At 33.2% G+C, this 16,979-nt stretch overlaps 2 protein-coding genes across 2 annotated transcripts; both read left to right on the plus strand.

Moving 5' to 3' along the window:
- The first annotated feature begins 5,832 nt into the window (after window positions 1-5,832).
- Window positions 5,833-10,296, plus strand: LOC125832930 (protein STRICTOSIDINE SYNTHASE-LIKE 3-like). The gene is given in 5 exon segments (XM_049512109.1): window positions 5,833-6,379; window positions 7,543-7,818; window positions 8,906-9,073; window positions 9,742-9,832; window positions 9,834-10,296. Coding segments are annotated over 5 exon segments (1,176 nt in total). The 5' UTR covers window positions 5,833-6,050; the 3' UTR covers window positions 10,146-10,296.
- Window positions 10,297-10,784: 488 nt separating this feature from the next.
- On the plus strand, window positions 10,785-14,772 carry LOC125832908 (succinate dehydrogenase subunit 6, mitochondrial-like). Its single transcript, XM_049512090.1, has 3 exons — window positions 10,785-11,130; window positions 13,667-13,769; window positions 14,404-14,772. The coding sequence occupies exons 1-3, from the start codon at window positions 10,939-10,941 to the stop codon at window positions 14,556-14,558; spliced, it is 450 nt and encodes a 149-aa protein (XP_049368047.1). The 5' UTR covers window positions 10,785-10,938; the 3' UTR covers window positions 14,559-14,772.
- Window positions 14,773-16,979: the final 2,207 nt, after the last annotated feature.

Below are 16,979 nucleotides of genomic sequence, written 5' to 3' on the forward strand. Positions count from 1 at the left end.
TTTAAATAATATATATCCAAACAAATTTTCAATTTCTAATCACATCCAAATGAATAATTCAGATTTATGCTGAAATTCCCAATTTGGATACTATATGTATCAAATTAGTTTTTCACTAAAAAAAACTTCAAAATATACTTAATAAAAGGTAAAAAAAATGAACAGAATATATATATATATATTAAAGGAAATAAACTGATTCTTACCAAAAGCAACTCCACAAATTTACATATATTCGAACTCCTAAGTCATTTGTCCATGTGAGAAAAGTAATAAATAAAAAAACATCTTCTCTTCTCTATAATTTAGGGGGAATTAGTAGTAGAGATGGATATAAAACTTAAATTTTTTGGGTTTAATTAGAAAAAAATTATTGTAATGTTTTGATTTATTAGGTTCACAATTTATTTTTATATATTAATTTAATGAATTAATAAACAATAATATAAATAATACTTAATAAATTATTAATATATACATATATTATTTTTGTGGTTTTTTTTTTTCAACAAATGAAATGACTACGTACTAGAAAGTGTCAATTGACTTTTGTCAGTTGGACACAATTATCAATCTGTTGCTATACCTTTATATTTTCTTTTTAGTTTAAATTCTTTTTTTTTTTAATACTTTTAACCAACATTGATCTCTTTTTAGACAATTGTGCTGCTTTTTTAAAAAAGTGAATAAGTTATGATTGGTGAATAGAGCAAAATAAGTACCCCCTACATCCTAAATTAAGTGTCGCTTTATCAAAAATTACGTTGATTATGATATTAATAAATATAGTATATAGTTTCTCTTGAAAATTTATAATTTGGATAAACATGGTAATTTTTTGTTTTAAATTTTTAAGATGATATTTATTTTGAAACTATATATTTTTTTAAAGATAACACTTATTTTGAGACGAAAAAAATAATATTGTACATATTTTTACTTTACCTTTCTTTGATTTTCCGTTTTCTTCAAACAAATTTTGCCTTTTCTTCTGAATTCATGCTAATTTGAATTTACATTAAAAAGTCTTATTTGAATGCTCAATGGTCATGTTCACATCATTTTTCCTAAGTGGTGTCGTAATTAGGATTTTAATTTTTGTTTAGAACACTTTATTTTTCAAAATGCCTTTAAACTATTTATTAGAGTAGTATTATTTTTGTTTTAAAAAATGAATTTTGAACCTATGGATTAGTTTTGTCAGTGAATCAAGAAAAACTTTCTTGACTAACATTGCCATTTATATATATACTAATTTATATATATAATGGGTCCGACTTTTTGTTTTTAAGAAATTGCACATTCGAAGGATATTTTTGTCCAAAGTGGAAATATTGTGTAAAAAATGTGTATTTATTGTGATTTTGAATATTTTGTGGGGTAATAGGACGCACACAAAGTTAAGGTGCCTTTTTGAAAATCTGGGACAACTTGAAGTATCACTTAATGTTTTTTCTCAAAATCTAATTTACTTTCGTAAACTATGTGTCAGATTAAAATCAGATTAACAAATTCAAAAGTAATGAGTAATAAATAGCTCATACAATGACATATTTATTATTTAACTAAATATTAAATATGTAACTAAAAATCTTGTTAGCTTTTGGTTGAAAGCTAACAAGATAGTTATAATGATAGTTGCATTATGGCTTATTTATTTATGTATTATATATATATATATATATATATATATAAAATACATAAATGACATTGTCATGTTTTTCAATTTTGAGTGTATACAAATAAAAATTTAAATTTGTGACAAATAAACACACTCGTCCTATATAACTAATTTGCATTGTACCATGAAGAATACATATTATGCATTTATATTTATTTTACAAATATTTCCTTTTCTTATATTATTTATGTACGAATATATTTTTAAAAAAAACCTACAAAAATTAGCGTCGAGATGACATCACTTCACGTAATGTGTCATATGTATATATCCGATCTTCTAGCTGATAAAATGTTCTTTATAGCAAGTTTGAACATAAAATCTCTGAGTAAGAAGGAAAGAAAGTGTCGAGATGACATCGCTTCACTTAATGTGTCATGTGTATCCAATCTTCTAGCTGATAAAATGTTCATTAAAGCAAATTTGAACATAAAATCTCTTATTAAGAAGGAAAGAATACTTATCGTTATTTTCTCAATTCCATGATAGCAAGTTGATGTTTATGACTAGACTAGATAGGGGAGGGGGGGGGGGGGCAATAATATATAAAGGTTGCAGAATCTGATATGTCAAATCTTATAGTTGGTATTTTGGAAGGTAGTGGATGTTGCTGTTGGCCAGTAGAGGTAGGGCTAAAACACTTTCATTTACACATTATTAAGGGCCCGTTTGGCCATACGATATGATATCATGATATGAAATCATGAAATGAAATTGAAGGTTTGTTTGGACATGCGATATGAAATTTTTGTGTTGTATATTTTCTCATAAACATAAAAATCCATAAGTTGTAAAACTATTAAAATAGCCCCAATTGTTTATTCAATCTTATCAAATAAACAAAAAATTATAAAATTGCATAATAAATTATTACAAAGTTATTTGTTCTCCACTTAAGTAATTGTTTCATCTAACTTTAATTTAATAAAAAAAATTGAACATAAATTGTAGTGTACTAGTCTTTAATATAATCCTCTCACATAGTATGGACAATTTCCTCACGTTGAACTTGTATTTCTCGATCATGTGATCGAGAAGACGAACCAACATTGTTACTTTGGGACATTTGTTGGTCAATATCCTCCGCAACTATATCTTCATGTTCATAGACCATAAATATTTCATCACTACTTGGTATTCTCGCAAATAATTATGTAACACTGCACAAACTATAACAATTTTCACTTGTGTATCAATATCATAATGGTTCATGCCTTGTTTCAATATTCTAAATCTATTTTTCCAGCTCCAAAAGTCCGTTCAATCACATTGCGCAGAGATGAATGCCTATAATTAAATAGTTCTTTGGCATTTTGAGGTTCTCTTTCACTCCCTCGGTAATCTTGCAAAGGATAGCGTAGTCCTTTGTATGGAGCTAAAAATCCTTTTGTGTTTCGGAAACCAGCATCAACAACATAATATTTATCTACCAAAAAACATTTTATAAAGAATTTCTAAAAGCATATGTGACGTAAATGAGACAACTTTGTGTAAATAAATAATATTTATTCTAAGGATGTAATTTAAAGTTACCATGTGGCGGAAATGGAAATTGTGACGTTTGGTTCAACAAGTGCATTCTCAAGTATTTTACTATCATGTGCAGTACCTTCACAACCAACAACAACAAAGGTAAATCGCATATCAAAATCACAAGCACATAAGACATTTTGTGATATTCTTCTTTGCGATTACAATATGCTTGTTGTACCGCTTTAGGAACCTCCCCTTCTATATATGTTCCATCAATCGCAACACAATCCTACCAAATAAAAAATACATCAATATTAGTTTAGTGAACATAAAATAAATTGGAAGCATTATAGAATGCACTTCATAAAAATAATGTTTGTAAGAGTAATAAAAATAGTGCTTCCAAGACAATGCAAAGTCATAAAATAAATATTATCTCTTTAAACAAAGTTGATAGGAACTATGTAACTAAATACTAATAACTTACACATAAAATATAAATGTACACTTATTAAGGCCATAAAATAAATTTATTAATGTGATTGAAATTTTACCTTAAACCAAGGCCAAAATAGAGTATTATGTCGAATTTTGGAATGTACACCAGTCATATTTTTTGGTTGTATAAATGTTGGTGCCATCTTGCTAATTGCCTCGGCAACTATTTTAACATGCCAGTTAATTGTTTCAAGTGAATGTTGAAAAGTTTCACAATCGTGAGGTGTGAGTTAAAGTGACTATATGTTGGTGAGAATAATAAATTTTATGTCGGTGAGAATAACAAATTTTAAAAAGTAATGATGTGATTATAAATTTTATTTACATATGAAACAAATGGTTAGTAGATATAAATGTGGGGTTGTTTTAACAAAATACAAACTCATGGATCAATTATTGTATTAAAATATCTCAAATCATGATATGGAATCACCATATAATTCCATATCATGGTTTTTGGAGAATATGGTATCACCTCTCATGATATGGAATCATAAGATGGAATCAACGTAAAATCGCATGTCCAAACGCTGATTCCATCTCACGATACCATATCGTGATATGGTATCGCATGGCCAAATGCCTACTTAGTCTGTCATGCCAAAAATTAAGTTGCAAAGACAAAGAGCCCAAAGTTGTTGTAGATCACTTTTTCTTTTTGATTTCACACTTTTGATGTTTGATATCAATTTGTTAATTTGGATCACATTATTTGTCTGATGAAGTTTAAGAATAAAAAAGAATATTTGTTCACTCGATCAGTAATATCGAGTTGAATCTGATGTATCAAGGAATTTGTTTATTTTATCGGTGGAATTAATTTGGTGCACAATATAATGCTTAATAAACTAAAAACATTTGATATTATAGTTATGCTTTTAGTTCTAATTTATGTGAAATTATTTGTTTGACGAAGTTTAAGAATGAAAAAGAATATTTATTTACTCGATTAGTAATATCGAGTTGAGTATGATGTATCAAGGAATTTGTTTCATTTTATCGGTGGAATTAAAAAGGTCCCGCGAATTAACTTGAATTACAAATGTGGTTCTGATTTGTATATATTAACTACATCTTTTAGGCCTAAGTCATTATTCTTTACCTTAAGACCAATTTGACTATTGGATAATGAAAATAATAAGTGTTCCGATGCTATTTCATGTAATAGAATCACCTTTGATTGAATTATTGTGCGAAAACACTAGTGCGAGACAATCTACGAATTATTTATGTAGTTTACACACTTTTGTACTTTTGAAACTTGCAGTAAGAAATAAGTCATAAATAATTGTGTGTAAACGACATTCTAGAAGCAAAGTTTCCCGATTGCCTAATGATATCAATGAGTAATTGAGTAGTATTTTCACTGAAACACTGTTTCTTCCTCTTTGATATCATCAAAGGATGTATATATCCTTTGATGATATCAAGTAGTAAATGCGAATTAGTACTTAAAAACATGAGGTGTGAAAGTAAATAGTAGTCACTTGTAAATAGTTTCTCTTTTTGGGGTACAGGTGTTCTTTCCCCAAATATTTTGTCAAATGGTCCGTGAAGGCTATTTCGATCATTAAACGATATACATTCCGCCAGCCCGAATTCAACAGTCCGGCCCAAATCAAGCCACAATTTTAAGGGTCCAATCCATTCTATAGCCTTATATGGGCCAAATCATTCATTTAGTTTTTGTGCATTCTGATAGGTAAAATATCAATTATATACTCTTATCTGAATTTCCATTTGAACATGACAGTTACTTTCTGCGTTTCTATTTATGTGTCACAATTTTAAAATTTCACATCCCTTAAGAAATTAGATAAATTTATCATTATATCCTTATTTAGGGCCCGTTTCATATTATGATTTCATATCGCATGACTAAACGGACCCTTAAAGAATATTGGATTCCATCTCGTGATATGAAATTGCGTATCCAAACGCATTCCATCTCATAATTTCATATCGTGATATGATTTTGCATGACCAAACACCTGCTTAATATAGTCTTTTGGAGTCATTTTGACTGGTAAGTACATGAGAAAATCCACCATTTCAATGGAGTACTCCTTCACATCAAAATTCACAATCTAATGTGTTAATGGGTCCCCACTCCCCCTCCCCCACTCCCCACAATGTCATACAAGGTGTCTGTCTCTCTTTAACTCCACATTTCAATTTTAGGAGAGTGGCAGCTGAGGAGTGGGTAGTTAGCTCAGCTAATAGTACACCACCCTTTTATTTTTCAAGAAAAGTTTTCATTGTACCTTGTTAGATAGCCAACATTCTTTCACAATTCTTCTTTTGGGGTATACTATAATTCCAAAATTTTCAACCCCATTTCAAGATTTTCCCTTTACTCAAACCCCATTATTATAAAGTTTCAATTTTTATCAAGAAAATGAGACCAGCTTCAGTATTTGGTGGTGTGTTCCTTGTGTTGGCAGTGTATTGTGGGTTGGACCCTTTTAAGCATAGTGCAATTTCTGAGTTCCCAAATTTTGAGTCTTTTAAGGTTGAGATGCCAGCTTGGTCTGAAATCCCAGTTGAAAAAGATTCTCAGAATTTGCTTCAGAAATCTGAAATTAAGTTCTTGGATCAAATTCAGGGGCCAGAAAGTATTGCTTTTGATCCTCAGGGTAGAGGACCTTATACAGGGATAGCTGATGGAAGAGTTGTGTTTTGGGATGGTGAGAAATGGAATGATTTTGCTTATACCTCAGCTAATAGGTGAGTTGTTTTTCCCCTTTCCCTCTTTGGGTTATGGTTGTTGGTTCAGATTTCTTGTTTGTTGTGATTATGCCTATTTATTATGTTTTCGAGCCGTAGAAATAGCCTCTTGCAGAAATGTAGTGCAAGGCTGCCTACAATAGACCCTTATGGTTTGGCCCTTCCCTGAACCCTACACATAGCGGGAGCTTTAGTGCACCGGACTTCCCTATTTGGTTGTGTTGTGTTCTCATTATAATGATCTTGTGAAAGAAAAAAAAAGAGGTGTAGTCAAAGGTGGCTTAAGCCCTGAAGTGAGGTGCAAAATATGTTGAGCTCTTCAACTTGCTTATCGCGCGATTCAATGTTGTTATAATGCTAAATGTTATTAAGGCCATCTCTAATATTTAAAATGTTATTATTCAAGATTGATGGGCTACTAGAACAGTTGGAAACACGTGCTAATCGTGGCAGCAATACTATGCCAGCTCTAATCATGTGGCTCAATTGCTTAATCCTGTCTGACCAGTGTAGAATTCAATCATCACCTTCGGGAAATTGCATTACTGGTTAATGTTCATACCTATTCCTACCTGATTAATAGACTTAAAAAGTTCAATGTGGACCATGATGTCGGTTCTTATGCATTGTTGAGCACAGGGTTAAAGAAGGTACAAGATTGAATCACATTTCAACAATTGCCTTCACTCTACTAAAATTCACTGTTCTGCTTTAGGAAGAAAAGCGACACTGTCACATAAACATGTTTCCTTCTTTATTGTTAAGTCCTTTAGGACTGTTGTGGTCTTGTGGAGTATCATAATCAATAAGAATGTTAAAAGGTTAAAGATGATAACGTCCTGCTTGCAGCACTTATTTTGTTTTTCATTACTTTACTTTTAAACCGGCTATTGTTTCATTATTACTTATAGTTATAATTAGACTATAAATTTCCTTAACCTGAAATGTTAGCTATCTTTTTTTATTAAATACTATTATTCATGTAAAAGTATAACATTTCTGCTCCACGATCAATGCCTTACGGTCCAAATTTCATCTTGCTATGCATATTGTCAGAAATTTTCTTTAATTGTGATGTATAAACTAGATTACACGTTTTTCAGACTGCTTTCCCCCTATATGATTTAGATTTCAAGTGTATTTTCTGTTTTCTGAATTTTCAGGTCAGGCTTGTGTGATCCAAAACCGTCACCGTTGAGCTATACGAAGTACGAGCACATCTGTGGTAGGCCTTTGGGGTTACGGTTTGACAAAAGAACAGGTGACTTATATATTGCAGATGCATATTTGGGGTTGATGAAGGTAGGCCCTGAAGGTGGATTAGCAGAATCTTTGACAACTGAGGCTGAGGGGGTACCTATAGGATTTGCAAATGACTTGGATGTTGATGATGAAGGGAATGTTTATTTTACGGATAGCAGCACAAAGTACCAACGCAGGTAGATCATGAATGTGCCATTTCTTTTAGTGCTCTAGATTTCTTAACATGTTGATTGGCATAAATTCAAGAGTGCGATTCGATCATGATGTGATCTGGAGAATGAGTTTTGTTAAACTGGTGTACTTGTAGGTTAACTACATACCATAATTTGACCCTGAACAATTGCTTTTCTATTAGCATAGTGATTCGACTGCTCTCCTGTCTAGGTCATGTCCTCTGTGAATTAAAGGTGTGTTATCTTGTCTAACCACCTCTCCCAATTCTTCCTCGGTCTACCTCTACTTCTCCTTAGGCCTATCATTGCCATCCTTTTGCACTTCCTCACTGGGGCGTCTGTGCTCCTCCTCTTCATTTGCCCGAAACCATCTCAACCTCGCTTCCCGCATCTTGTTGCCACTGAGGTCACACCCACCTTGTTTATATATCCTCCTTCCTAATCTTGTCTCTCCTAGTAGGCCCACACATCCATCTAAGCATCTCATTTCCGCTTCTTTCATTTGTTGGACGTGTGAGTTCTTGAATGGCTAACACTCAACCCCGTACAACAAATTGGTCTAACAACCACTTCATAAAACTTACCTTTAAGTCTTGGTGTTACATTCTTAGTAGTGCCAAAAAATGGACGACAAAAGAAATACTTCTTATCAATCAACAAACCTTAATCCTAAACTAATTAGGTCGACTATATGGATTTTCTACAAACACAGATGTATATATTATGCTTTATTCGAGGTCATTTCATTCCAATACTAGGAATCTTGTTTTTTAAGGGAAATTAGCGGTTTTCTAAAGTTAAGAGACTCTAAAAAATCCAATTCTATTGTAAGCTTAACAATGACTAAGCCTTAATCTCCACTAGTTGTAACATCTTTATGGATTCTTTGTTTATAATATTTTGTTCTTAGCTAAGTTTGCGTCAACACTTGTGGTTCATTTGGTATGATTTCTGAATTGTCTGCATTTAGGCTCCAAAATTCTGTGTAATCTTAAAAGTTTATTGCAATTTTTACTAGATCATCTTCAATACAGAATTTGTTGTGCTTCATTCGGTTAAAATTGTGCAACTCACACCGTTTCCTTTTCAGGAATTTTATACAGCTGGTTTTCTCTGCAGAAGATAGTGGGAAGGTTCTCAAATACAATCCTAGGACGAAAGAAACCACTGTTCTTATTCGCAACCTTCAATTCCCAAATGGTCTGTCACTAAGCAAGGATGGTTCCTTCTTTATATTTTGTGAAGGTTCCAAGGGCAGGTGATGTTCTTGCCTTCGGCAATCAGGATGTCTATAGTATTATGATCCAGTTATTTACCACTCTACTTTGATATGCTTTTCCTTGAGTCGAGTGTCTATCGGAAACAACCTCTCTACCTCTCAAGGTAGGGGTAAGGTGCGTGGTACGAAATTGTATTGATAATGCAAAAAGTGGCTACAATAACTTGAAATTCAACCCTGGTTTATGCACTATTACTATTGTCTATATATGTGCATGTGCATTACAATCTGCATCGGAGATACAGACACAAATACTATGCACAGTATGGAACAATGATAGACGTAGAATTATTACGGACTTTCAGCTTTTATAATACATGTTCTGAGATATCTGCATTCATTTCTCTATTTTCTTTTCTTAAAACATCTCCTTTATTCTTCACTGCTTTGAAATGCCTTTCCTTGAGCCCTGAGGGTCTATCGGAAACTACCTCTCTACCTCCCAAGATAGGGGTAGGGTGTGCGTATACTTATCTCAATCCTCCCCAGACTCTACTTGTGGAATTACACTGGTTATGTTGTTGTTGTAAAACATCTCCTTTATGTTGAATTGCCTTAAAACCGTTAAAGTGTACATTCAATTAGATAGTTCCTATGATATTATTTCTTACTAGTATTGACAAATGAAATATTTTACTTTGTTGTAGGTTACGAAAGTACTGGCTGAAAGGTGAGAAAGCCGGTACATCAGAGGTAATAGCAATCCTCCCAGGATATCCAGACAACGTAAGAGCAAACGAAAGAAAACGAGTTTTGGGTAGCAATCCACTGTCGTCGTACCATTTACAGTTACATAAACGCCATATACCCTCAACTCCGTCAATTCTTGCTGAAGCTTCCTATCTCTGCAAAGCTCCAATACCTCATCCACATTGGTGGCAGGTTCACTGCAGTTGTCGTGAAGTACAGCCCCGAGGGCAAGCTGTTGCAGATATTGGAAGATCGACAAGGGAAAGTCGTTAGAGCTGTCAGCGAGGTAGAGGAGAGGGATGGGAAGCTTTGGATGGGAAGTGTTCTGATGTCTTTCATTTCAGTTTATCAACTAGAATGAACTCTTGAGCTTTTGCTTTAGGAAAAGACTCATTTTACTTAGAGTTGTTTGTAGCATTTATTTTAAATAAAGGTTTGATAGTGGCGTACACAGAACTTGTTGTAAGCTAAGTCGTTATTTAAAGAAGTGTGGACAATTCAGAGATGAAAAATGAAACACTATTTATGTATATCGCTATAACATCAATTACCTCTCTTTTTAGAAAAGACTCATTTTACTTGGAGTTCTTTGTAGCATCTATTCAAAATAAAGGTTCAATACTGGCGTACTCAAAATTTGTTGCAAGTTATGTAGGCATCTAAAGAAGTGTAAATAAATTAGAGATGAAATTTGCACTATAAAAGAGAACATGATTTATGTATATCGCTTTAACATCAATTACTCTGCTATAATAGAACACGATTTATGAAAATTACTATTACATGATTTAAGTATATTGCTAAAACACTTCTTAACGAGTTTTAATTCTTGAAAATATACTCACAAATTCAAACACACAACTTACAAGTAACTCACTTGTAGTTCAAATAGACAATTTGCAAGCATCGTGTTAAATCTCTTTGATGATAACTTTTTTTTCTTTTCTATAAATAAACCGAGTTTGATTTAAAATGGAATAATATATCAATCTCTTTATACTTGTTGATTGTGCATTTACACTATAATTTTTATTTATATATTAAAAAAAAGACTTTTAAATGAAAATTCAGATTTAATCAACTAAAATAAAATAAAATTATGAACAGTTATAAAGGGAGGATTTAACAATTAGGCCAAAAGAACAACTAAAGCCATGGCTGAAGAAGACTCTGTATCCAAGTCTTTCTTAAGGAGACAATGGGAAGGATACAAGGAGTTTTGGGGTGAGAGATTCTCCTTCTTGGAAAATTATTCAAGGTTCATCAAACGCGATAAGCCATTACCGTCGTGGTCTGAAGCTGATGTGGAAGAGTTCATTGCTTCTGAGCCAGTTCATGGACCAACAGTATGCATTCATTTCCAATTTGGGATAAAGATCTCTTTTTTCTAAATTTTTATGTTATTTGGGTGTTTTCCCTATCTGGGTTTTCATTGATTTGGCTATTGTTTTGATCTGTTTGTTTTTTTATGTGCATTTACAGTTACTTGGGTGTTTTCCAATCTGGGTTTTCATTGATTTAGCTGTTGTTTTGATCTATACGTTTATATCTTTATGCCCTTTTAGCTTTGTGTGTTGATTTTGATTTGATGTCGAGGAGTTTATTGCTTTCTGACTCAGTTCATGGACCAATTGTATGCATTCATTTCTCGTTTGTTCTATCTTTCTGCCAAATAATTTATGTGTATCTACAGTTATTTGGGTGTTTCCCCTATTTGGGTTTTCATTGATTTAGCTATTCTTTTCTGTCTGTATAATTTTTTGAGCTTTTCTCTGTATGTGTGTTGAAGCTGATGTTGAGGAGTTCATTGCTTTTTTTTCCCCCTATCTGGGTTTTCATTGATTTAGCTATTCTTTTCTGTCTGTATACCTTTTTTGAGCTTTTCTCTGTATGTGTGTTTGAAGCTGATGTTGAGGAGTTCATTGATATTGGTCCAGGAAGTTCTTTCATTTCTGATTATTCTCTGTTTTTTTCTAAATTTTATGTGCATTTACAGTTATTTGGGGTTTACCGTACCTGGGTTTTCATTGATTTAGCTGTTTTTTTGATCCATTTGTTTCTGTTGTGTTATGCCCTTTTAGCTTTTAGATTGGTAGATGTTCTTTGATTTTGGATTGACTCAATGCATTGTGCTCGTTTCTTGGGTATATGGCAATATGGTTCTCTGTCTATGTCTGTTTGCTGTTGTTTTAACATCTTTTTCTTGGGACGGGTAAGTTTTGGAGAAAATGGAGTTCTGTGGTCATTGTCCCTTTGAGCTCTTTAGTTGCTTAGCAAAATTTTAGGACAGAAACTTAGGGCTGTAATATCGTTTGACGAGGAGAACTTGCTTTAGGATGCTGTTATGCATAGAGTGCCTCATTACTATTGGCTGCTTGTTTGATTTTGGCAACGTTGGGGTGTTTGGTGTTTAATTAGACTTCCTTTAATTGCTTGAGTAACAAAAGTATTTCTTTTCATTCTCTAGAATTGCGATTTATCCATTCTTTCCAAGTTTGAACTTAATACGTATTTCTTGAATCTTTGAAATGCATGTTTCCTATGATTAAGTAACTGTATCATGACTGTTCTTGAATCGATTAGTTACGTGATGATTAACTTGGCTCTGTTGCATTCACATTGTCTGCCAAATTTACTATGTAAACTTTGGTTTCTTTTGTTCCGGTTACCTACTGGTTCAGGACAACTTTTATTGCCTCTACCGCGCCATGGTGGTCAATTTTAATCCTTCATATTGCTTTGGGATCTAAGCTATCCATATGTTTAAGCCATTTGTTGCTTTGTATCTTTTGGCTCTTGATTTCTGTGTTTTGTGATCTTTAGAGCTGACTCTTCAGTAGCCTGAAGTTTTAGGGAATTCTTTCTAATCGAGGAGACAGAGTTTGTTGGGAATCAATTGTTGAATATGAAGGCATTATATAAACTATTAGGACATTCTGGGATTGTGCTTCACATGTCAATCCCGAGTGCTATATATGAAATGGTTGCATTGAGAATGACTACATGCTTTATTCACTTTATTAAAAAATAACTTTATTCTTTTATCAAACCTTATCTTTCCTAATTGGAAAAGGCTTTCCCTTGCGAGGGGTAAAAGGAAATGTGGAAGACAAGATGGAAGAGGGATTGAGCGATATGGAAGCAATGAGAGATATTTCCTTTCTTTTGTGTCATTCAGAAGAATGCAGGAAAGAGTGATGGAGTTCTCTCTCTTTAATAGTTAAATGAATTTGTAGTTGATTCTTTCAATTTGTCTTTCTTTTTATAACCAGACTAGTAAAATTTATTTCCTTTGTCTCACTGCATTTGTTCCAAGTACAGATGACAAGAAGAGGGATAGAACATGATATAGCGGGGCAATTACTGTTTCTTAGAAAGACATTTCTTTTGCTCTATCAAAATAAATAAATAAAAGAAAGAATGTTTCTTGACAGTTGGGACTGTACGTATGAGGATTCCCTCATGCTTGTATATCCTACCCCATCCTGTACGTAAAGAATGACATTTATTTATCCACGACAGGCGCTTACTGCTTCATCTTGTTCCTTCCACTCCAAGATTTATGTTTGGTAAATTCTAGAAAGATTATTTAACTAGTCTGGTCTCTATCACTTATTTAGGCATAATGAGAGCATCTACTTGTTTGTCTCTCGGATTGTCTATTTGCCTGAGTGCAGACAAGGACATGCCTAATTTTACTCGCGATATTGCTTTCTTAACGCTAAGAAGTTGCATATGTGCTTTATTTTCCTTCTTTTTCTATCTGTCCCTAGAGCCCTGCTGATGCTGTTTCCTTTCAGTATCCCCTGTAACCATTATGTTCCTCTATTTTTTCCTTTTCGTAAGTGGAGCTCATGAGCTTTTTACTACTTTTCTTTCCAGCTGAAGACTGCTAGGGAAGCAGCAAAGTTTGGTGCTGTAGGAGGCCTACTTGGAGCTGTTTCAACTGCAGGAGTTACATGGAAGTACTCAAGGAGTCTGCATGGTATGTTAGGTTTTTGACAACGACTCCCCTCCCTCCATCCTCCCCTCCCCGCGAAAGAAAGGTACTCGTGTGTTTTTCCAATTTAAATTGCGAGAATGCTACTACAATCGAGAGCCTGAAGCTCTGGGGATAGGTTCTTATAATGTTGCAATGTCCACTCTTGCTTTATTAATTGGTTTCCTCTCATCTATGTCCATGATCGGATGATTCAGACTCATGAAGATTTGACGTCCCTTATTGTTTATGTATATACATTTATACCTCACGATCAGAATTGACTGCTTACTAGTTCATTCATTAGGATTTAAAATGTTGTATTTTGATCAATTTCAGTGAGTGTCATCTTTGCTTGATTCAATGGCTTCCCAATCAACCAACAACATACCTAGTGTAGTCACAAAGTGGGGTCTGGGGAGGGTAGAGTATTCGCAGTCCTTACCCCTACCTCAGAGGTAGAGAGTGCTCCCCAATTAACCATGCATGACAATGTCTGTTGAGTTATTTTCCCGAATATAATTTGTGAATGGCAACGAGAGAAAGGAGTTAATCTTTTCCTAAGAACCAAGAATTTGGTAGTAGCCTTTATAACATTAAGGTGGTTGATTTGGTTGCTTAATGTCATTGCATTTCATAGGTACTGCATTGTCCCTTGGAGCTGGAGCCGTCTTTGGCTGGACATTCGGACAGGAAGTTGCCAACCACTGGCTGCAGCTATACAGGATGGATACAATGGCTTCACAGGTTAAGTTCATGGAATGGTGGCAGAACAAAGTTGAAGGACAATCTTAACTTTCGTTTCCTGTACGAGATTTGAAGAAACAAAACTCTGGATTTGCTTGTTAGCGTGAAACACAAACATTTTGTTATTGGCAATAAAAATCTGTGGACAGTGTTCAAGTTGCATCTGGTGACTTGGAATTTTTGTGCTCTAGGTAGTTTTTGACTATGAGATTTTGATGTTTGTTTGCCTACAAAATGGTTATAATGAAATGCAATTTATGGCAGTTTTCTTTGAAGTTAAAAGGTGCAAGTCATTGGTCTTTCAAATAAGTTTGCAGTTTTGCTGTGCTTTGAAAAATAGTTGATTTTACCCCTTTCAATGGATTAATATTTACTCTTTAACAATCGAACTATATCTAGTAGAGTATAAGTTTTTAGTCCTGACATAACTTAAGAAATATTATGATACGAAATTATAAATTTATGCTCTGAAAATTTTTATTAATTACAAGGAATAAGAACTAAACGGTAAATGATTTCGTAGACACCTGCATGCCATGTTTGAGAAAATAATATATACGAATTAAACAATCATAAAAATGAGTAATATATGAATCGTCTCATCATATTAATAAATTGAAAGACCAAAAATAAAAATAAAAATAAAAATGAAATGCAATAAAAATTAATAGACGGTAGAAAAGATATATTAGAAAGATGTATGTACTAAAACTCAATTTTATTAAAGTTTAACACTAAATATCAAGGTGTATATATTCGTTTTAACACTACACAAATTAATCAGTACGGAGGTAAGCAAAAATATATCCTGCTCAAACGTCATTGTTGACAATTCAGACATTTGGCTACGAAGCCCGCTATGTCATTTCACCAATAGATTTTCCGTAGGTCACGGTACATCTTGGTGGCTCCCGGATGAATAGAATATCGCGAACCATGAGCTTCTTCTAGAATTTGCTCTCTCAAGCCATCAACATGCGGAACACATAACTAGCCTTGGTACCTAAGCACCCCATCTCCCCCTTGGAAGAAAGCCTCAACGGACTTGTTGAGTACCGATTCTTTCAACTGCACTAACATGGGACGAAGGTTTTGCTTGGACTTCACGTCCATTACAAAGGATGATTTGGAACCATTATGGACCATGACACCACCCTTGGTGGAATCCACTAGTTGGACACCTTATTGGGTCAACCTATGTACATCACGAACTAACTCCTTCTTCTCATCCTCTACATGGGCCACACTACCCATGGACAATCGACTTAGGGCATCCGTAACTACATTGATTTTGCCGGATGATAAAGCACATTCATGTCATAATCCTTCAAAAGCTCTAACCAATATTTCGTGCGATATTTTGTTCTTACAAAATATTTTTTTTCTCTCTTAGACCTCAATCAAACCACAAACATGTTTTCTTTGACATTGATTTCGGTAATGATAAGAAGTTACCTGTATTTGAGGTGATATTCTTAAATAATATAAATTTTTTAATTAATCTCATATAGTAATATTATTATTTATAAAATTAAAAATGAATTCTAGTTAAAAAAATGTTGGTCATGTGTTTGTAATATAGTACCTTAGATATTGTTGTAGAAACTTTATTTTTATTAATACAAAAGAGAATTTATTTAAATCAAAGTTATAAAATATAGTTAGGTTCAATTATGGTGCACTAGTCACTGATTACGTTATGGACGCCTTCATAAACGCCTGAAATACAAGCACCTAATTTTCTTTTATCAATAATGCTACACCTTCAGACAAAAATATTAAAATGTTCAGTAAATATATCATAAATTATAATTGATGATAAAATAAATAAAAATATTCAGACTAAGGCGTTTATATCTCATTTTTTTAAAGGAAATTCAAGCTCAATGTGGTATAATCTACACTAATTAGCACTATAGCTCTCGACTTGTCCCTTCCAGAATACGATATTCCAATAATATTATCATATAACTCAAACAACTCTGGACTAATTGAAAAGTCTAAAGTTCTACCAAAATTACTCTTTTTTATATAATGAATAAGTTGAAGACTTTGAACAATTATTTTTGTTTCAACTCTCTCTTTCACTATACAATTCTCAAAATATAAACACAATATAATACTTCTAATCCACTTTGTAGAAATCTCACGTAAAGTATAGAGAATCAAGGGTTGTATTGATGATTGAAGTTGTTGAGTACATGCTCCTTAGGAGAAGAGTCCTATACTAGCTACACTACGAGTCCTACTCCAGTACAAATATATTATTGACATGAGTAGTATTACAACTATAGCTAAAGCACATTATCCTAGTCGACTTTAGCTCCATACAAGATACATTAGCTTAGTCGTACATAAGTTAAGATTTAGTAGTCTAGTCCTAGTGTGACTCCAACTCTACAACAGTAAACACGTCAGTCAGCTTATTTGGACATGTTCCTTTGACATGTTCCAATCATTAATTTCCTT

This window comes from Solanum verrucosum, unplaced genomic scaffold (genome assembly GCF_900185275.1).
Source record: "Solanum verrucosum unplaced genomic scaffold, falcon-dt-bn FXZP01000016.1, whole genome shotgun sequence".
Taxonomy (NCBI): Eukaryota; Viridiplantae; Streptophyta; class Magnoliopsida; order Solanales; family Solanaceae; genus Solanum; species Solanum verrucosum.